Genomic DNA, 21,103 nt, shown 5'->3' with positions numbered 1-21,103 from the left:
TCTGCTCCTTACCCAGTTGGGTGAAGGGAAGAAGGGCATTACCTCCTGCTTTGTGCCTGATCCTAGCCAGATGAAGGTGCGAGGTGGGCATTGCCACCAGCTCCACTTCTGATCCCAAATGGGTGATGGTGGGGGGTGGGCATTGCCACCTGCTCTGCCACTAATACCAGCTGGGTTAAGGCAAAGGAGGGCATTGCCACCTGCTCCACTCCTAATAGCAGCTGGGTTAAGGTGGAGGGGGACATTGTCACCTGCTCCACTTCTGATCCCAGTCAGGTGAAGTAGGTTGGACATTGCCATTTTATCTGCTCCAGATCTGAGCTGGGTTAAGGTGGGGAGTGGGCATTGCCACCTGCTCTGCTCCTGATCTGAGCTGGGTTAAGGTGGGGGGTGGGAAAAGCCACCTGCTCTGCTTCTGATCCCAGGTGGGTGAAGGGAGAGCGTAGATTGCCAAGTACTCCTCTCCTAATACCAGCTGGGTTAAAATCAGGGGTGGCATTGCCACCTGCCCTGCTCCTAATAACAGCTGCATTAAGGTGGGAAGGAAAATTCCACCTACTCTGCTCCTAATACCATCTGGGTTAAGGTGGGGGTGGGCATTGCCACCTGCTCCGCTCCTTATACTTCTGTTCTTGTGTGTACATGTGAGAGTAAAAGTCAGGCATTTACCTTGTCTTTTGGCACAATAAATCTCTTCTTCCTGAATGTATCTGATATCTTCTACCCTTTTACCAACCAGGAGAAGGTTTCACTGCCTCTCCTGGCCTATGGCCTGATTGTCCCTGGTTCAGGACAGGGAGCAGGGTTGCTTAGATTTGTTGAGCACCCCATTTTTGACCTAACACAACCCTGTCCCTAAACAAGTAATTGGGGCCCAGAACACACACACACACACACGTCCTTCATTTCACCCATCAGAGAGCCCGAGAAAAGTTCTTGTCCAGAAAAGATCTCAAGATGGACAGCAAGTTGCCTCTGTGGAATTAGAGAAGACCATGGCTTTGCTTCATTCACACCTGCTCCCTCTCGGTGCCCACTTCCAACACCTGCACAGATTCCTGCTTCTGCGATGACATTTCCAATGCATCCCCCGCCCCCTCCAGTAGCCCTTGGATCAGCACAGTCAATGCTGTGCGCCAATGATGGTTTACAGAGTTTCTCCAATTTTCAATGAGAAGCTAAATGTCCCATCCTTGTCCCAACAGCATTTTGGAAAGATGGAGGGAAATGAGGCTCAAGCTGACGACATGTGCAGATGAGTAGCTAACTTTATTGCAGAAGGGGAAGAATGCAGATCTACGCCTAGAGGGACAGGAAGGTGCTGGGCTCAGAGCAGTCCCTGGGTCCACATCTCAGGAATTCAACTCAGACAGGCTGTGGCTGGATCACACTTGCCCCCACTCTCATGGTCTTCCTGTGAAAAGAAAGGAGAATTAGGCACACGATGAGGCAAGCAGAGCAGGGGGGACAGCCCCCCTCCAGCCCTGGAGGCCCACCGTTTCCATATGGGGGACTTGTGCAAGGTCGTCATCATATTGCCTCTGGCAGAGAGCTGCTCTAAATGATAAATGGCGGGATTTCTGCCGCCGCTATTTCAGCACACAGGGGTTGAGTGTCCCTTTTAATAGAAATACTGCAGCACTTTTAAAAGGACCCTCTTTTAAAAATCTCCCTGTATTTGCAGACACCTTTGATGATCCCCTAGCCCCTTCCTTAAAAGGGTTTAGTAGACAATACACAGAACATGAGCCAGCAATGTGATGCAGCATCTAAAAAAGCAAATGCAGTTTGGGTCACATCAACAGAAGTTAGTCAACTAATGAATGATAGAATCATAGGGTTGGAAGGGACCTCTAGGGACATCTATTTCAACCCCCTGCCCAATGCAGGAAATTCACAACTACCTTTCCCCCCACATCCCTGGTGACCCCTGCTCTATGCCCAGAAGATGGCAAAACACCTCCACAATCCCTAGCCAAACTGGCTTGTGGAAAATTGCTACATGACCCCAATGTGACATTCAGCATTACCCTGGGGATGTAAGAAGAACCACAAAAAACAAGCACTGATGCAACCCTTCCTGCCCTTCCTCTCACGATCTGCCCAGGCTCACAGAATCAGCACTGCTGTCAGATGGCCATCTAGGTTCTGCTTAAAAACCTCCAAAGGAGTGCCCACCACCTCCCAAGGAAGTCTGTTCCATTGAGGGACCACTCTGTCAGGAATTGCTTCCTAATGTTTAGCTGAAAACTCTTTTAATTTAATTTTAACCCGTTGGTTCTGGTCTGACCTTCTGGGGCTGCAGAAAACAACTCTGTGCCATCCTCTATATGGCAGCCCTTCAGGTACTTGAAGATGGTTATCATCTCCCCTTCAGTCATCTCCTCTCCAGGCTAAATATTCTGAGCTCCTTCAATCTTTCCTCCTAGGACTTGGTCTCCAGACTAGACATGGGCATGAATTGAAATATGAATCAAATTTCGTGATGAATAGGGCTGATTCCTGTTTCGTGAAACACGTATTATGGGGCCACGGTTTTCATGACATTCATGACTTTTGGGCCCTATTTTTTCAATTCATGAACAATTCGTGATGCCAGACAGCTTGTGCTGATCCATTGATTCCCTAGGCAACATAGGCCCGGAATGTCTGCAGACCTTTTGTTGCCATTGGAAACCCCAATCTTAGCCCACATAAACTTGATAGGCAGCTCTCCTTGCCAGTTTGGTGTAGTGGTTAAGAGAGTGGGACTCTAATCTGGAGAGCCAGGTTTGATTCTCCACTCCTCCACTTGAAGCCAGCGGGGTGACCTTGAGTCAGTCACAGCTCTCTCAGAGCTCTCTCAGCCCCACCCACCTCATAGGGTGATTATTGTTGTGGGGATAATAATGACATACTTTGTAAACCGCTCTGAGTGGGCATTAAGTTGTCCTGAAGGGCAGTATATAAATCGAATGTTATTATTATATTATTATAATTGGAGAACTTCCATTCTGCCCTATTCAGTGAGGAGCAGGAAGTTAATCTCCTAGGCAACTGAGAAGATGGGCCTTCCGTAACCATGGAAACACCAATCTCATCCCTCCAAACCCTGTTAGGCAGGTCTGTCTGCCAACCACAGACCTCTTGTTCTGCTCTATGTGATTGCTTGTTATACAAGGCAGAGCTCTCTGCCCCGTGCTTTTCAGACCCAGTAGACAGAGGGAGAGAGAAGACCTGTTGCTGGGAGTGGAGTGAGAGAGTGTAATTGAGCTTTTGGCTGCTGCTGCTGCTTTAAAAGAGACCGAAAAGCCTCTTATTTTCAGCTCTTGGTCTTCTGAGAAGGTCTTTGGGTGAGGGTGCCTTTTTTCCTCCATCCCACCCCACCCTAGTCTCAGGCCTTTGCCTGGCTCTGGGGCCTAGCTTGACTGAGGTCTCCCTTATTTTTTCTTTGCTTGTCATTGTTTTTTCTTAATTCTTTCTCTGCTCTTTTGAGGGCTCTTATTGTTTCCTTTCATTGTATTTTGTGCACCTCTCCCACCTGGTCAGGTGTCTGTGTTGTGGTTTTGGGGCCCATCGTCCAAGCTCAGCCTCTCTGGGTATAAAGGGGGCCACTGAAGTGCCCCAGGTTCTGACGAATCATGAAACTAATGAATCATTTTGCAAAATGGGTCAAGTTCATGGAAGTTCGAGGTTCGTGACTCGTGGAACGTGACAAAACGTGAAACACTTGTTTCGGTTTTTTCCTGTTTTGTACCCATTCTCTACTCCAGACCCCTCACCATCTTTGTTGCCCTCCTCTGGACACCTTCCAGCCTGTCTACATCCTTCTTAAATTGTGGTGCCCCAAACTGAACGCAATACTCTAGGGGAGGTCTAACCAGAGCTGAGTAGAGCAATGCCATCACTTCCTGTGATCTGGACACTGTGCTTCTGTTGATACAGCCCAAAACCACATTTGCCTTTTTAGCTACCTCATCACACTGCTGACTCATGTTCAGTGTATGGTCTACTAAGACCCCGAGATCCTTTTCACTCATACTACTGCCAAGAGAAGTCTTCCCCATCCTATAATTATGCATTTGATTTTTCCTTCCTTAATGCTGAACTTTGTATTTAGTAATAAATAATAGTTCTTATAGTTGTTGTGGGTTTTCCAGGCTGTATTGCCGTGTATTTGACACAGAGATCTCTCAGTGTCAAATTGACTCTGGGCCAAGCTACAAGTGACGAATGACACTTGAACGGCAAGTGTATTTCTCCCTGTTCACTTGCCCTCCACTCAATCCACTTGCCGTTCAAGAGTCATTTGTCACTTGTAGCTTGGCCCTCAGTCTTTCAGTGCTACACCTCTGAAGATGCCAGCCACAGCTGCTGGCGAAACATCAGGAACTACAATGTCAAGACCACGGCAATACAGTCCGAAAAACCCACAACAACCATCGTTCTCCGGCCGTGAAAGCCTTTGACAGTTCTTCCTAACGTTTAGTCAAAAACTCTTTTGATTTAATTTCAACCCATTGGTTCTGATCTGACCTTCTGGGGAGGGTGGAAAAAAACTTTGTGCCATCCTCTATATGGCAGCCCTTCAAGTATGGTACTTAATGATGTGATTCCTTTCTATTTTTTTTTTAAAAAAACATAGGCAATGCTGCACAGGAATATCACAATACATTTAACAACCTTTTTAAAAATCCAGGTATTTCGAGCGCCTCAGACGATCCCCCCTGCCCTCTATCCAAAAGGCAGAGAGAATCTAAAAGTTTCTCTTCTGCTATTCAAATTGTAGTGAGGGACCGTCCCTCCTTGTGGGCATCAACAAATGAAAAGAGAACTGAGGAGCACTGGACCAGCTCTTCGCCAACCCCCTGCAAGTGTGCTGTTTGCCCTTCAGAGAGAAGAAACTGCGGGTGCCAAGACCACCCTGCCCAGGACATAGTCTTTTAAAGCCTTAAATGCAGCAGATTTTTGTGTGGAAAGAATGAGATGTCAATTGTCTGTGTATAAATAGAGGCTGGTGTTGTGTGGAAACATGGGGGTGGGGGAACTGCACCAAGCCGGCAGCTGAAACATGGGAAAGCCCTGGTGTGGAAGAGGAGACATTCAAGGGTGCACACTGCGTAGGAGGGAGGTGGATGCTTTTTATTTTCCCTTCTTCCCCATTCTGCACCCACTTTTGCCAACCCATCCCTGTCTTCAAAAGTCCTCAGGGATCCCCAACGTTATGTTCACGGGCACCATTGCAACTGCTGACCTCTTTCCTGGTGCCTGCCAAGTGTTTTTAGAAGGTGGGTGGGGCCAAGTGGGGCTTTTCTCCCAGCAGGACTTCTGATTGGTCATTGGAGATTTGATCGACTCTGCAGATTTCTGTTATAAGCTGCTTCCACAGCCCAAGGATCTTCGCTGTGTGACTGAAGAGAAGCTGCGCCAGCCATTTGAGGGCTGGCTCCATCTTCTGCAGCAGCCATTTTGTGGCAGCCATTTTGTGCCTGCAGCACAAAATTTTAGAATTCCAAATGTGCCTCCAGGCTCAAAAGGTTTTGGGACTCCTACCCTAGACCTAGATTCCGTTCTTCTCCCACTCCCTCCAGACCCAACCCAAGTATCAAGTAAAAAAGAATCTCAAGAGTGGCCTGAACCCATGGATGTCTGCAGTTAACACGGGCCCCAGGATTTTGGACCTCTCCTCCCCTCCCCCATCTCAACAGACCTGCAACTTACCTTTATCAGGATTTGCACAGCGCCAGGAGCACATTATATTACAGCATTTTTGATCCCCAGGGCAGTCCATGTCACTCTTGCATTTTGTGACACAAGGTTCCACGATTGCAGGAGGAGATAAAGGGCACCGTCCAGGTTTCACACCTGCAATGCAGAAGACATTTATGGCAGAGACGGGATTTGGAACGAGGGCAGAGGAGATGATGGCAGGGCTGCCCCTGGATAGACAGAACATGGGTCTGTTTTCCCTCTCTTGTCTCTTTCAGCACAGCAAAATTAACAAATAGGAAGATAAATACTGAAATTAAAAAATTAAGATCACAATTCTGATGAACCAGAGAACAATAAAATCACTTTATAGCTGTATATGCATGGCACCGAAGGTGTCATGTGTTTATAAGTCTATTTAAATTCTTTGATTGTATTGTTCTCTAGTTCATTAAATGAAAAGCTATGGAGAGTCTTAAAAGAAATGGGGGTACTACAACATTTGATTGTTTTGATGTGCAAAGTGTACTTTGGACAAGAGGCTACTGTCAGAACAGAATATGGGGAAACAGAATGGTTTCCAATTGGCAAAGGTGTCAGACAAGGGTGCCTATTAACTCCCTATCTGTTCAATCTCTATGCAGAGTACATCATAAGGAAAGCTGGATTAGCTCTAGAAGGAGGAGGAGTGAAAATTGGCAGCAGGAACAATTGGAGATATGCAGATGACACCACATTACTGGCAGAAAATAGTGAAGACTTGAAACGACTACTGATGAAAGTTAAAGGAGAAAGTGCCAAAGCAGGATTACAACTGAACATCAAGAAGACAAAAGTAATGACTACCGAGGAACTAAACAATTTTAAAGCTGACAATGAGGTTTTGGTTTGTTTTTTTCTCAGCCTTTTGATTACTAAATTCATTTGGGGACTGGTTTTTTTCTCTCTCCTCTCTTCTCACAGAGCATTCATGGTAAGGGGTGGGAGGAAGTGCTGAAAATGCAGGCTGTTGAGGAAAAGACCTCTGAGGTCCGCTGGCTTGCTTCTCCCACAATGGCAAAATCCTTTGATGCCAGCAGGAACCATGATGGGTACCGCCCCTCTGAGACTGCTTTCCTCTGATGGCTGCCCTTTGCAAGAGTGGCCAAATTCAGACTGGTTGGTCAGGGGGGAAGCATTTCCCTGCCTCCCAATGTTTCTCTCCACACCCACCAGCCCTCTTCTCTTGCCTCCTCTCCTCAGAGCAAAGATCATTTTTTCATTTCAGCAGAAAGAAAAGCTTCTTGCTCACAAGAAACCCGCTTTCCCTGCTCGAACCCTACGGAGCCCTCGTCATCATATCCAGAAGAAAAAAAAACTGTTGACCCTCCATGGAAAATGACTTTGCTGCTCGAGTCTAAAGAATATACCTAGAAGGATTTGGAATGTGGGTCGAAGGGGGGGGGGGCTTGCAGCCCCTTGAGAAGTAAATCCCTGTCCGGAGAGTCTTCTCCAAGCTGAGCTCAAAGGAAGATGCTCCAAGGTGGGGCCAGAAGGGCAAGCGTACCTTTTGCAGAGGCAGAGGGCACCACGGTCCATAGAGTGAGGGAACCTGCGAGGAGGAGGAGGAGGCAGGCGGACTTCATGGTGAAGCACTTGTGAGTGTTTGGTTGGAGTGCCTGGATGGAGTGCTCAGACTGATTTATATCCCATGCTAGAGGAAGCTGATAAAGTTTCCGTCACACACATGCCGGACAAGGGGAAAAACTGGACCCTGCATTGTTGGCAAAGAGTTCTGTTGTGTAACAAGCCACAAGGAGACTGTTAGAGCCTGAGGAGTTACTACCAGGTGAGTTTTCACAACATGCTCCCCAGTTTCAGTCAACAGGAGGAACGCATCTGGGAGGAACCAGGAAATGCGTCAGTGCTCCATTCTCAGTGGAAGGGCACATGATGTACCCAATAAACTACCTCCCACCCACTTTCCATTAAGACTGGAAGATGGGGAAATGTGCCGGGACTGGAACAACGTGTTGGAGGGAGTGATTGTTCAGAACCCTCCAAGAGCAACACCCACAGACTTTCTGAGATGCTTTCCGGTGGGTACACATGTGGGTCTGTAGTAGAAGAGTCCTAACCCAGTAGCACCTTGGAACTCAACTAGATTTCCAGAGGAGGAGCTATCGAGAGTCAGAGCTCCCTTCATCCAATACCCGACGAGGCTGCTCTGACACTCAGAAGCTCCAGTCCTGGAAATCTAGTTGGTCTTTAGGTGCTGCTGGACCCAAGTCCCGCTCTTCTTAGATTCTGTGACCTCACTCGTAATCCATGAGATTACTTTCCTAAAGGGGAAAAACCCCAGTCTTACCCTGGTGGCCTGCATGTCCCAATATCAAGCAGTAACTTCATGTATCTGGCACGTTGGGTGTCTACGAGATGCTGCTCAATTATCAATTGCAATAAGCAGTACATCCTTGTGGGCGAAATATATTTATGTAAGCACATTATTGGTAATTCGGTTAGATAATTGTACAGTCAAGAAAGATTCCCTCCATGTATGACTTCCTGCCTTCTTGCCCCACTCTCATAAAGGGTGGGTCTGTTGACAGCCATGATAGTTAAATGGAACCTCCATGCAAAAAGGCAGCATACCTTTGAGAAGGTGGGCGCCCCCTTCTCTCAGCCATGCTCACGTCACGAGCCTTCGCTGGCTCCATGGCTAAAGGCAAGGCAAGGTGGATGTTTTGTCTAGTCCAGAAAGGCAAGTGCAGGTGGAAAAACCAGGTGCAGACCTGGTGATCTTTTCAGCTTCCTTCCTGCTACACAAACTCACAGCCCCAGGCACGGTATGAGGACCAACACCAGAGGGCCTCAGGTCAGGAGGGAAACTTCCATTTACCTTTAGCATTTTTACCTACATTTTCATGACTGTAATTTTATTATGCTGTGGCTGATGTTGCTCTCTTGCCACATCATTTTAAATTATTGATACATTTATAGTGCAATCCTAAGCAGAGTTACTCCACTCTAAGCCTATTGATTTCTTTTTTTTTTTTTTTGAAAAATTTTTATTGGGTTAGGAACAATTATTTTCACATTACAATCAATTCTCCCATTTTCCAGTTTCTAACCCCCTCCCTTTCCCCCCCTTTTTGTTGACTTCCAACAGTTTTCCAACCCTTTGTCCCTTTTCCCTTACTCCTTTTAAATTCCTCTATCTAACAAATGTATATTCTCCCTTTATTCTAAGCAATACTTCTTTAACTATTTTTAATACTCTGTACCCTAACTATGAGTCCTTATTTCCATATTGGATAGACAATTTATCCCATTTTTCATAATTCCAATTTCAAATATTTCTATAGATCATAAACCATATAAACCATACACTCATATAAATCAAGCAATTTAACTTATACTCTATGTGTTACTCATTCTATCTTCTTCTTTCTGTTTTAGTTATATTTGATTACATTAGTATTTCTATTCCCCTTCAATAGTAAATCTATATAACTGTCATCATATGATGTCAATCAATTTGACTCATATATATCTTCAGATAAACATATTCAGTTTGGTACATTATACAAATCTTACCAGAAAGAAAATATTATTAGTTAGTCAATCCTTATAGTTAACCCTTATGGTTAGTTATTTTCTATCAATATTCTATTTGTTATTCTATATATATCAATCTAATAACATAACTGCTTAGAGATTCACATTTACCTCTTCTCCCCCCCGGTAAAGTCACCCCCCTCTGCATTTTATTGTACTTCAATAGTTCTCAAACTGCCACAGTTCTCCTCCCACCTCCCATTTCTTCACCAGATATTGTTTCAGCTTCTCCCAGTCTGTGTTAAACTGTCCTGGGTCAAGGATCCTCAGTTTTCTTGTCATTTTGTCCATTTCTGCCATATACAGCAATTTGTAGATCCAGTCTTCAATAGTTGGCACTTCTTGTACTTTCCATTTTTGCGCATACAAAAGTCTAGCTGCTGCTGTCATATAAAATAACAATGTCCTGTGATGAGCTGGAATGCCCTCCATTCCCAAGTTTAGTAGCAGGAGTTCTGGGTTCTTATTGATTTGAAATTGTAAAATCTCACTTATTACTCTTATTATTTCCCCCCAGTACTGCCTAGCTACCTCACACGTCCACCACATATGATAGAGGGAACCCTCATGTTTTTTACATTTCCAGCATTTGTTAGAAGCGTTCAAATTCCCTAGCGCAATCTTCTTTGGTGTCATGTACCAACGGTAAATCATTTTGTAAATGTTCTCTTTGATACTAGTGCACGTCGTAATCTTCATTGTGGTCTTCCACAAGTATTCCCATGCCTCCATTGTTATTTCTTTGTTAAAATTTATGGCCCACTTCACCATTTGTACTTTAACTGTTTCATCTTCAGTATACCATTTCAACAATACTTGGTATACCTTAGATATTCCCTTCTTGTCATCTTTTAAAAGCGTCTGCTCTAGTTCCGAATTCTCTGTTCGTATACCTCCCTTTACAGAGTCCGAGTTATAGAGATCTTTGATCTGTCTATACTGAAACCAGTCGTGATTAGGTGATAGCTCTTCCTGAGTCTTTATTTTAAGTTTAGCTGATTCTATTCGGGTTATCTCCTTGTAAGTTAAACATTGTTGCTCAGTATCGACAGCTCTCGGATCTATCACCTCATATGAAACCACCCACAAGGGGATTCCTTCTTGTAGATAGGCTCTGTACTTCTTCCAAGTTGCATATAGACTTCTCTGTATATAATGGTGCAGGAACATCGAGTTCGCTTTTACTTTGTCATGCCATAGGTATGCGTGCCATCCAAATATCTTTTTATATCCCTCTAGGGCCAATAGTTTCTTATTTTTCAGCATCATCCAGTCTTTCAGCCACACTAGGCAGATTGCATCATGATAAAGTCTTAGATTGGGCAGTTGCATTCCGCCTCTTTCTTTTGCATCTTGTAAAACTTTCATTTTCACTCGAGGCTTCTTGCCTGCCCAAACAAAGTCTGATATTTTCCTCTGCCATTTTTCAAACTGCTTGGTGTCCCTGATGATTGGTATTGTCTGTAGCAAAAACATTACTCTTGGTAACACATTCATCTTAACTGCTGCAATCCTTCCCAACCATGACAAGTTCAATCTATTCCATTTAATCAGATCTCGCTCTATCTGATTCGGTTTCGTTTTCTCAGCCATGCCGGACGCTCCTCTCGGCTGGTCCGGGAGGAAACGACCGGGCACCCTGACCGGGCGGCTGATCCGCAAGGATTAGCCCCCAGGACTCCCAGGGAGGGAGCCAGGGTCCGGGACGCGGCGGGAAGAACTCCCCGAAATCAATGCGGGGGGGGGACTGCCCGTTTGTCCCTATGGAGGCCGGCAGACGTGCGCGGCGCCTCGAGTGCTGCCGGACAACGAGAAACGGCAAATAAAAGAAACAGGCGGAAGCCCGTAAACAAGCGAATCCCTTCTGTTCTACAAGTGTTTGTGAAGGAGAGGTTGATCTGAAGAAGACTCGTTCTTCCCCTTCGTTGAGTTCCAGAATTTTGTTGGCGCCCCCCCCCCCCCAAATGGCAGCAAAGAAGCAAAGTCCCGCTCTCGGTAAGTCAATCTCGGCTACCTTGAAGGGGGAGTCACTCGAAGAGTTGGTGCGCAGGGCGGTGGTGGAAGCCATAAAACCCTTTGTTGACAAGCTGAACGAAACTGATCAAAGGGTGGGCTTAATTGAAAGCGAAGTGAAAACCATTAAGGCAGCAGCGGGGGGGGGCAGAGAAGTCTGCTCTGGAAAGTGCGTCACTTGTGAAGGCTACAAAAAAGGAGCTGAAGCTGGTTGAGAACCAGCTGATCGGGCTACAGATGGAACTAACGCAGACAATTTTGCGTCTCCAAAACGTGAAAGAGGAGGAAAAAGAGGATCTGTGGGAGGTGGTCTCGGAACTATTGGCGATACCCGCGAGGACGACTAAAGAAGAGGTTAAAAGCGCCATTTTGGAGGTCCGTCGGGCTTCTTCAAAATATGCAACAAAGCGACAGTTGCCTCGTGAGATCATTATTGACTTTTCATCTAAAAAGATTCGGGACACCATCCTATATAACTCATACAATGCGGATTTGGACTTTATGGGTTTGAAAGTCAAGATTTTGAAGGACGTTCCATTTCTAGTCCGGAAACGGCGTTTTAAATATAAAAAGTTTGCAGCTCTTCTGAGGGAACATGGAATAAAGTACAAATGTTTATTCCCGGAAGGAATATGGTTCAGATATAAAGATCAGGCCTATAAGATATTATCAGAAGATCAACTAAAGGATTTTGAGAATAAAAACCCAGAACTCTGCTGCACCGAGAACGAAGAAAAGGAGGAGCCGGAGGGGGGGGAGGAGGAGGAGAGCACCGCAACAGCGGTTGCACAGAGAGAACTGCATCCGGGACCTAGAAGGGGGAGGAAAGTTTAATCAGAATTTGAAATGTTTATTCTCTGTATGATTAACCACTCCATCATTATTCTATGGAGCTATTTTTGTATTATGACAGTATGAAGGGAAACATTGAAGTGTAGTGTTTAGTGTTTGTAGTTCATTCCCCCCTCCTTTTTTCTTTTTTTCTTTTTCCACCCCCCTTTGTCCCTTCCCTCTCCCCTTTCCTTGTGATAGTCTTGTGTAGTGCTGTGTAGTGTTTTGTAGTTATGAAAAATAAAAAAAATATATAAAAAAAAAGATCTCGCTCTATCTGAGTCCATAATTTTTCATAGTTATTTTTAAATAAGTCTAAGTTCTTTGCAGTCAGTTCAATTCCCAAGTATTTCACCTTACTTCTTACTTCACAATCCGTTATTTCCATTAGCAATTGTTGTTTTTGCTTGGTCATGTTTTTGCATAATATCTTTGACTTCTTTTTGTTAATAAAAAAACCTGCCAAATCTCCAAACTCCTTGATCTTATCTATCACTTTTGGCATGTTCTCCATTGGGTCCTCTACAATTAACATTATATCGTCCGCAAATGCTCTGACCTTATAAGAATAGTCCTTTATTTTTATTCCACGAATTTCTTCATCTTGTCGTATTTGTATCATCAGGATCTCCAATACCAAAATGAACAACAGCGGAGACAACGGGCAACCTTGTCTTGTTCCTTTGCTTATTATCAATTTCTTAGTAACCTCATCATTCACCACAATTGCTGCATTCTGGTCTCTGTAAATTTCCTTAATTGCTCTAATGAATCTTTCTCCCATTTGTAGCTTTTCCATGGTGGCAAACATAAAGTCCCAGTTTAAATTGTCAAACGCTTTTTCAGCATCAACAAAGAAGAAACCAACCTCTTTATCACAACGCTTATCATAATATTCAATAGCATTGATCACTGTCCTTAAATTGTCTCTAATTTGTCTGTCTGGCAAAAAGCCTGCTTGTTCCTCCTCAATAACTTCCGAAAGCCACCCCTTCACTCTCTCCGCCAGTATCTTCGCAAAAATTTTGTAGTCATTGTTAAGTAACGATATAGGTCTGTAGTTTTTCACATTAGTCAAGTCTTGGCCCTCTTTGGGGATCAATGATATATTCGCTTCATTCCAGGTATCTGGAATCCGTTGATCCTTTAAAACTCCATTGGTCACCTCTTTTAGGAATGGTGCCAGTTCGTTGGCCATTACCTTATAAAATTTAGCCGTAAGTCCGTCTGGCCCTGGCGCCTTTCCCAGATTTGCAGATTGTATTGCCTTGCTTAATTCCTCATCCGTTACTTCATTGTTCAGTCTATTTCTCCAAGCTTCCGAAATTACTGGGAGTTTCACTTTCTCCAAATATGTCGCTATTGATTCTTTGTTTACCTCTTTCTTGTTATACAACTTAGCGTAAAATTTGTAAAAGGCTCTACTAATGGTAGTCTGTTCCAAATACGTTTTATTATCTTCACAAATTTTATTTATTGTTTTCCTTTCCCTTCTCTTTTTCAATTGCCATGCCAAATACTTCCCAGGTTTATTTGCACCTTCAAACATTTTCTGATTGAGTCTTTTAAGGTTCCACTCCAATTCTTTATTATTCATTGCTGTCAGCTGTTCTTGAAGTATTTTGATATCCTGATATAGTTTCTTTTTCCCTGGTCTCTTTTTTAACTGTATTTCTTTGGCTTTTATTTTCTCCTCGATCTCTTGTCTCTTCTCTTCTTTCTTTTTCCTGGCTCTACCATTTAAGTCCATTAGTATGCCCCTTATTACCGCCTTGTAAGTATCCCAAACTTTATTAGTTGGTACTTCTTTGTTCAAGTTATATTGTATGAAGAACTTTGTCTCTCTTCTCAGCATCTCCATATTCTCTCCTTCCTGTAACAAGTCCTCATTTATTCTCCATGCTTTCCTTTTTCTCCTTCTCCCTAATTTCCACATGATTGGATTATGATCTGAGCCTACCATCGGCATTATTTCTACCTCCTTAGTCCATAACGCTAAGTCCTTTGAGGCCCAGATCATATCAATTCTCGATAGTGTAGAATGCCTTGCAGAATAAAAAGTAAATTGTCTGCTTTTTGGATTTTCTCTTCTCCATACATCTTCTAAAGTCTCCTGTTGTATCAGCTCAAAAAAGAGCTTTGGTAATAGTCCTCTTTTCTTTTGTGCCGTTGATGTCTTTTTATCTAATTCCAAGTTTGTCACTCCATTGAAGTCTCCAGCAAGAATTATCTGGTCGTATGAAAGGTCATCTAATTGCTTCCTCAAATCCTCAAAGAAGCTTTCTTTTGCCCCATTAGGTGCATAAAGTCCGACTACCAATACTCTCTTTAAATTCCACGTGCATTCCACTACTATAAATCTAGCTTCCACATCCTTCATTACAAATTTTGGCTGTAGCTCCTCTTTTATATACAACACCACTCCTCTTTTTTTCTTATTAGAGGCCGCTGCAAATTCATTGCCCAATTTTTCCAATTTTAGATATTTTACATCCTGCTTTCTGATATGGGTCTCTTGCAAACAAACAATGTCACATTTTTGTTTTAATAGCCAGTGGAAAATACTTTTTCTCTTGTTCGGTGAATTTAGTCCATTTACATTCCAAGATAGGACTTTACACTCCATATTCATGGTCTTATTGCTGGTAAGTCCTTTTCATAGTCCCTTAAAAATCTCTCCATCTCCCGCTCAGATCTAATCCGCTTTTTGGCCCCTCCAAATTCGAAGGACACACCTTCTGGTAATTCCCATCTGTACCTGATTTTCATGTCCTTCAAAATCTGAATTAGCACTTTATATTTTTTCCAATCTAGTAACACTGATCTGGGTAGTTCCTTCATTATAATAATCGTCTTGCCATCAATCTCCAATGGATCTTGAAACTGTTTAGTCACAATCTTCTCTTTCATATTTCAAGTCATAAACTGCACAATCACGTCTCTTGGTAATTTCCTCTGGGTTGCAATTCTCGAGTTTACACGATATACCACGTCTAGGATAGCCACAACTTCCTCCTCCTCCTTCCCCAGGTATTCAGCTAACACCTCAGTCATCTGTTCTTGCGCTGACTTTCCTTCCACTTCTGGCAAGCCACGAAAGCGTAGCTGCTTCTCCATGTGTTTAGTTTCTGCAACCGACATTCTTCCCCTCATCAGTCTCATCTCTGTTTGTTGCGTGTCTGCTAAATTCTCCATCGCGCCTTCTACTGCTTTAACTCTCTGCTGCGTTCCTTGTAATTCATTTTGTATTGTTTCCATACCTTTCTTCACTTCTGACAGCTCCGATTTTACTGTCTGTTTAACCTCTTTAATCAGCTCCAATTTCGTGTCTTTAAGTTCTTTAATCACTTCTAAAAGTTTTTTATCCAGGTTTTCTATTGCCGATTGCCACTCTTTTTTCGACATCGTGGGGCTTGCTTTAGCTCGCTCCCACGAGTCCGCTCTCTTCCTTAACTCCGTGGCGTAAAATTTAATGTCTTTTTTAGTTCAAATATCCCGGTCTTCTTGCAAAAACTAATTTTTAAAGAGTCCAAAATGTCGGGCGTCTTTTCTCTATGGTTCCTCTATGATTTTTGTAATCCAAAATGGCTTGCTTCCTCTTCCGCTGAAGCCGCGACCCTTCCCCTTTCAAAGATGGCGATTCCCTTCTTCCTGCCCTCCGGCAAGGGCCGCTTCTCTCCAGCAACTCTATTGTTATTACGTACTTCCTGTCTCCTGACTTCCCACAGTAGGTCTCGCGATGGTATCTTTTTCTCACAGCTCCATAACCGCAAGTATTCAAAACAATAGTCCAATTTCTTTAATAACTTCTTTAAACTTAGTCTCTTTTCTAATACAACTCTTGCCGAGTCTTCCCCTCCTTGTTATTAGCCTGTTGCAGTTTGAAAATCTACTTTTATTCTTCTTTACTTTTAACAATCTGTCCCGTATCAGAAGATAGTGATCTTTACCTTCTCATTCACTTTTCTTGGGTTGTAGTCGCTGTTTCGATTTTAATTTCTCCTCTCCACTTCTTCCCCAAATCGAAGCTTGGGTATGTAGGTCTTATGCCAACCAGGTTGGCCCCAGAACTGCCGCAGAGATCGTAGCCGACCTGTCGCAGGGTGGGACCTCAAGGATCGGGAGGGGACCCGTTGCGTAGAGCCCCCCCTCGTCCGAGATCAAACACACCCTAGGGTCTTGAGCGTTCTTTGCCTGCTCTCCGCCTGAGAGCAGTCGGCCGCGGGCTATATTTCCCCCGCCGGCCGCTTAAAAACGGCAGTCCGGTCAGCTCCGCAAGTGGAGCTGCTTCAGACCTCCATGAATCCCGAACCGGAAGTCCTAAGCCTATTGATTTCAATGGCCTTAAACTGGAGTAACTCTTCTTAGGATTGCACTGCTAAGTTTTAAAAACTCCAGGCAGTTCACAAAAAGAAAAGCACGCCATACAATGAGTATACCGAACAGCTGTCATTCAAAAGCAGAGGTCGGCTCAAGTCTTTAAGTTTTCAAAGGCCTGGCAATAGAGTGGCCAACCTCCTCCAGGGGCATCCTGGAGTTCTTCTGGAGCTACAACTAGTCTCCGGACTACGGAGATCAGTTCCCTGGAGGAAATGGCAGAACTGGAGGGCAGAATCCATAGATTCACATCACTACTGAATTCCTTCCTCTCCCACACTCTGCCATCCCCCAGCCACTACCCCCAAATCTCCAAGAATATCCCAGACTGGAGTTGGCAGCCTTACAGCAGAACAAGCAGGTCTTGCCCATGAGTCGGAATATAATAATATTAATAACATTTGATTTATATACTGCCCTTCAGGACAACTTAATGCCACACTCAGAAAGGTCTATAAAGTAAATCATATTATTATCCCCACAACAACAAGCACCCTGTGAGGTGGGTGGGGCTGAGAGAGCTTCGAGAAACTGTGACTGACCCAAGGTGTCCTGCCTGGCTAAGGGGATTTTTTCAGACTCTCCACTTCATCAAAAACCATTGTATGAGTTAAAGGTCTTTATTTGCAATTACTCCCTAGAAATGCACTTGTACATAGTAATTGCCTGGAATGCCAAAGCTAAGTCATCCAAGAAAGGTTATACCTCCAGTCCCCTCCCCCCAGTTCAAACGATAGTCAGTTGAGGTTGGCGCAGAGCTCAGTGTGGAGTGAATTCTTGCTGGGATCAGATCCCACCAGCAGCTTCTGGTCCTTGCTAGGGTAGCCCCTTACCGAAGGCCTGTGTTGGAAGCAAGCCTGTCTTTTCCCTAACGCTGATCTAAGTATCTGGCTGAAAGTGATGTAGACAGCACAGAAAAGTTCTTAACCAAAGCTGGTCGCTTTATTAAAAAGTAAAAGAGATTGCAAAGCGGAGAGGCAAGGCTCCAGTCCTGGGCCTATGCCTTCTGAACTCTAGCATACTAATGAAAGAGATACAGAGTACAAGACAACATGCAAGACACAACAAGAGTATAACATAGCTACAATGTCCTTTCCCCCTCAAGAGCTCTTGGGACCCCTGTTGCACAGCAGCAGGACCTAAGCAATTCTCTGCGTGTTGGCAAGTGCAGGTACCAAGTGCTGGGTGCTTCTGTCTTTTATAGATTGAATATGGAAGGAATGCAATAGTTGATAATTACGTCAATCACGTAGTCTTTGTTCTTGAAGGACAGATCCCTTGAGAAGACGCTACATTTCCGTAAATCAGGACATCCTCTACTTTCAAGATAGAATTCGCCTTTGATATGCGTGCTAGCTACATTGTAAATTACAAAGGAATTGTCAGCCTATGGAATTCAAGTTACTCTGATTTCATCTCCCACCCCCTTGCTGCAAGAACTCCAAGGTCTCTTGAGTCAAAAGGGTCTTTATTGAAAGATTATATTCAAAGTACAGGTGTCCATAATAAATCCAAAGGCAGGAAAGCTTCTGGCTGAACACAAAGCTTTGTTGAGAATGACGTGTTAGTTACATGTTGCAATATACCAAACCCTCCTTTCTAAATCCCCCCCTAGTCTAGAGACAGCAGGGGTTTGGGAATGCGAAAGTAAGTCTCCTCCAAGGTCTGTGGCTAGCCGTGCTAGATAAGGCCATCCTGGGAACACAGCTGGCTCTGTGAACCTGCAGGCAAACAAGACTGGCAAATACAGCAGATACAAACAATATGGCAGTACTGTGGTTAGCAGGCGTGGCAGGAATTTTCACACTCCACCAGTTTAGCTTGGGTTGTTTTGTCTCTTTCCGGGAGATAAGCTATTGCCCTAGTCCTTATCACTTAGCTCACAGTAATTTATATGCAAAAGGCCAAAAAGCCTGTGGAAGGTATTTACCAATGAGCAACTTTTATGACTCTATCTGTTCTGTGTCACAAAGGGTGAACTCTTCTGCCAGCTCTCAAGAAAGGAAACTTTATTTTGTGGGAGCCTCTGGAAGATTTCTGCCAAGCTAATGCGGGTTTCATGCTACGTGCTACAAGTACAGGCCTGATTCTGACCCAATCTCCAAAATTCTTCCAATACTCAGAAGTGCAAAAGTCCTGGAAAAGGTGCAGAACCGAGTTTCCCAAGGTTGGTCCCCAAACATTCAGTACTGATAACCCAACAAAACGCAGCAGAGATACAGTGAGGCAAGAAAACGACTACACTGCTCTACACTACTACCCATCTCCCCCCAGTAGAAGGGCATGGCAGGTATTCACAGGTATGGCAGACAGGCTGACTAGCCTGTCTGACACAAGGTCACCCAAGTGGTTTCAAGTGGAGGAGTGGGGAATCAAACCCGGCTCTCCAGATTAGAGTCCTGCCGCTCTTAACCATGACACCAAGCAGGCTTCTCTCAGAAGTGAGTCGTACAGGATTTGGCCCTGCTGTAGAGAAGGCCTTGTTGCACTCAGCTTCAGGATGAACCCCAAGAAGGACCACTGAGGAAAGCTTAATAATGGGCAAGGATTTTGTGAGAGTGGGGGAGAGGGCTGGGAAGCTAGAATAACAAAAACAACAACAACAACTTTCTATTTATATACCGCCCATCTGGACAACTTAATGCCACACTCAGAAAGGTTTACAAAGTGTGTTGTTATTATTATCCCAACAACAATCACCCTGTGAGGTGGGTGGGGCTGAGAGAGCTCTGAGAGAGCTGTGACTGACTCAAGGCCACCCAGCTGGCTTCAAGCAGAGGAGTGGAGAGTCAAACCCGGCTCTCCAGCTTAGAATAATAGAATCATAGAATCAGAGTTGGAAGGGGCCATACAGACCATCTAGTCCAACCCCCTGTCCTGTCGTCATCCACTACAGTGGATATCCACTACACCAAACTGGCTCTGTCGTTCTTATCCACTACACCAAACTGGCTCTTGAGTGGAAAGGGCTTCATGGCTCCAAGATGTACAGGCTGGAAAGCAGAACAGAAACGCCTGCTGATCCCAGAAGCGAGGCCAAAGCAAGGCAGGAGAGAGGAAAAAACAAGCAAGAGTGAACTTTGTTCTGTGTTGATTGAGGACTCTTTGGATAGGAGGTCTTCGCTTGAGAGATGTGGCCTGGGGAGGAAAGGGCAGTTGGAGGGGTGAGGTCCCCACCAGGGAAGGAATGTCCCTGGTGCTAGTTGAAATATGCAGTTCTGGAAAACCTTTGGGGGGGTCACACCACTCACCAGCCTCAACAGGACCCCACAAGATGTTAGGGAGGAAGAATCCAAGTCTGAGAAAATGGGGGCGGGGAGGAGGGAAGCCAGTGCCCTCATGCATTGACCAGGGACAGGGAGAGGGAAAGACAGGAGAAGGATCTCAGCTTCAAAGGTGAATTGGAAGCTTAATTAGGCCACTGGGTGAGGCCTGCAGCTCCTGTACTTGAATGGCCGGGTCACTGGGGAGGCTGTGGCCACACTTGCCACTCACCCATAAACCCATCGTTTGGGGAATTTGTTTATCTGGGGGCCCAGAGGGGTAAGCGCTGGTCCTTTCTGGCCTGGTCTCAGTGCAGAAGATCCCCGCTTCAGCCTCTCCCTCGTCCAGACAAATCCTCTCTGGTAGCTGCACGTGCAGGGACAGGCTGGGCCTTTCTCATCTGGGGGCTCTGGAGAGTGGCTGCTGGTCATCTTATTCAAAATGTCATTATCCTACAACGTAATTCCCTTAGCGTCTATCCGACGAATCACTAGTGCAGGCGCAGTCCCAGTGAGTCGCTGCGCTGGGCCTCGGAAGGGCCTGGACGAGTAGACCTAGCCACCGCCTGTCTGAAGGCCAGGTCTACTCACTGTGGTTGGACAAGCGGTCGGCTCTGCCTCCCCCAGCCCAAGTGGGGGCAGGCCTTCATGGGGCACGACTGGCTTGCCTGTGCTCTGCCTCTCAAGGATCACACCCAAGCCTCGGCCTGCTCGATGTAACGTGGTGTGCATGCCGGACTTGCAGAGCTCAGGTCTACTTTCCGTGGCATTGGACAGAGAGTACACCTGGCTTCCGAACAGGCAGAGGCCAGATCTACCTGCCCTCACTTTGCAAGGTGGGTAGACCTGACCTTTGCACATGTCTGAAGGCCAGGTCTACTTGGTATGGTTTACTTTGGTAGGTAGACCTGACCTCCACTCATCTGCAGTCCAAGTCTACTGGTCATGGCATTGCAAGGGAAGTAGACCTGGCCCCCGCATGTCTGAAGGCCAGGTCTAATCACTGTGGCTTGGCAAAGCGGTCTGCACCGCATTCCCCAGCCACGATTGGTGCAGGCCATCATGGGGCATGCCTGGTTTGCCTGCGCTCTGCCTCCCAAGGATCCTCCCCAAGCCTCGGCCTGCTGAGCGGGAGGGGGCACGGGCGGATCATAATGAGGCTTGCATGCTGGACTTGCAAAGCCCAGGTCTATTCGCTGTGGAATTGCACAGGGAGACGGAATTTGAACCGCAGAGGCCAGATCTATCAGTCCATGATTTGCAAAGCAAGTAGACCTGGCCTTTGCACACATCTGAGGGCCAGGTCTACTCGCTCTGGTTTTCTTTGGCGGGTA

At 45.3% G+C, this 21,103-nt stretch overlaps 1 protein-coding gene across 1 annotated transcript; it reads right to left on the bottom strand.

The window, feature by feature from the left end:
• Positions 1 to 1,250: 1,250 nt before the first annotated feature.
• Positions 1,251 to 7,459, bottom strand: LOC129331027 (omwaprin-a-like). The gene is made up of 3 exons (XM_054981349.1): positions 7,235 to 7,459; positions 5,701 to 5,844; positions 1,251 to 1,414 (listed from the first exon to the last, which is right to left on the bottom strand). Exons 1-3 carry the CDS (start codon positions 7,311 to 7,313, stop codon positions 1,404 to 1,406), a joined length of 234 nt encoding a protein of 77 aa, XP_054837324.1. The 5' UTR covers positions 7,314 to 7,459; the 3' UTR covers positions 1,251 to 1,403.
• Between the last annotated feature and the right edge of the window lie 13,644 nt (positions 7,460 to 21,103).

This window comes from Eublepharis macularius, chromosome 5, assembly GCF_028583425.1.
Source record: "Eublepharis macularius isolate TG4126 chromosome 5, MPM_Emac_v1.0, whole genome shotgun sequence".
Taxonomy (NCBI): domain Eukaryota; kingdom Metazoa; phylum Chordata; class Lepidosauria; order Squamata; family Eublepharidae; genus Eublepharis; species Eublepharis macularius.
This window is presented reverse-complemented; position numbering and strand designations above follow the sequence as displayed.

What these genes read in the sequence shown, in the direction of transcription:
- LOC129331027 (XM_054981349.1), bottom strand. Translation starts at nt 7,313, where the DNA reads ATGAAGTCCGCCTGCCTCCTCCTCCTCCTCGCAGGTTCCCTCACTCTA. An exon ending in GCCCTCTGCCTCTGCAAAAG is followed by an intron (nt 5,845 to 7,234) that starts GTACGCTTGCCC and finishes TCTGCATTGCAG; the next exon opens with GTGTGAAACCTGGACGGTGC.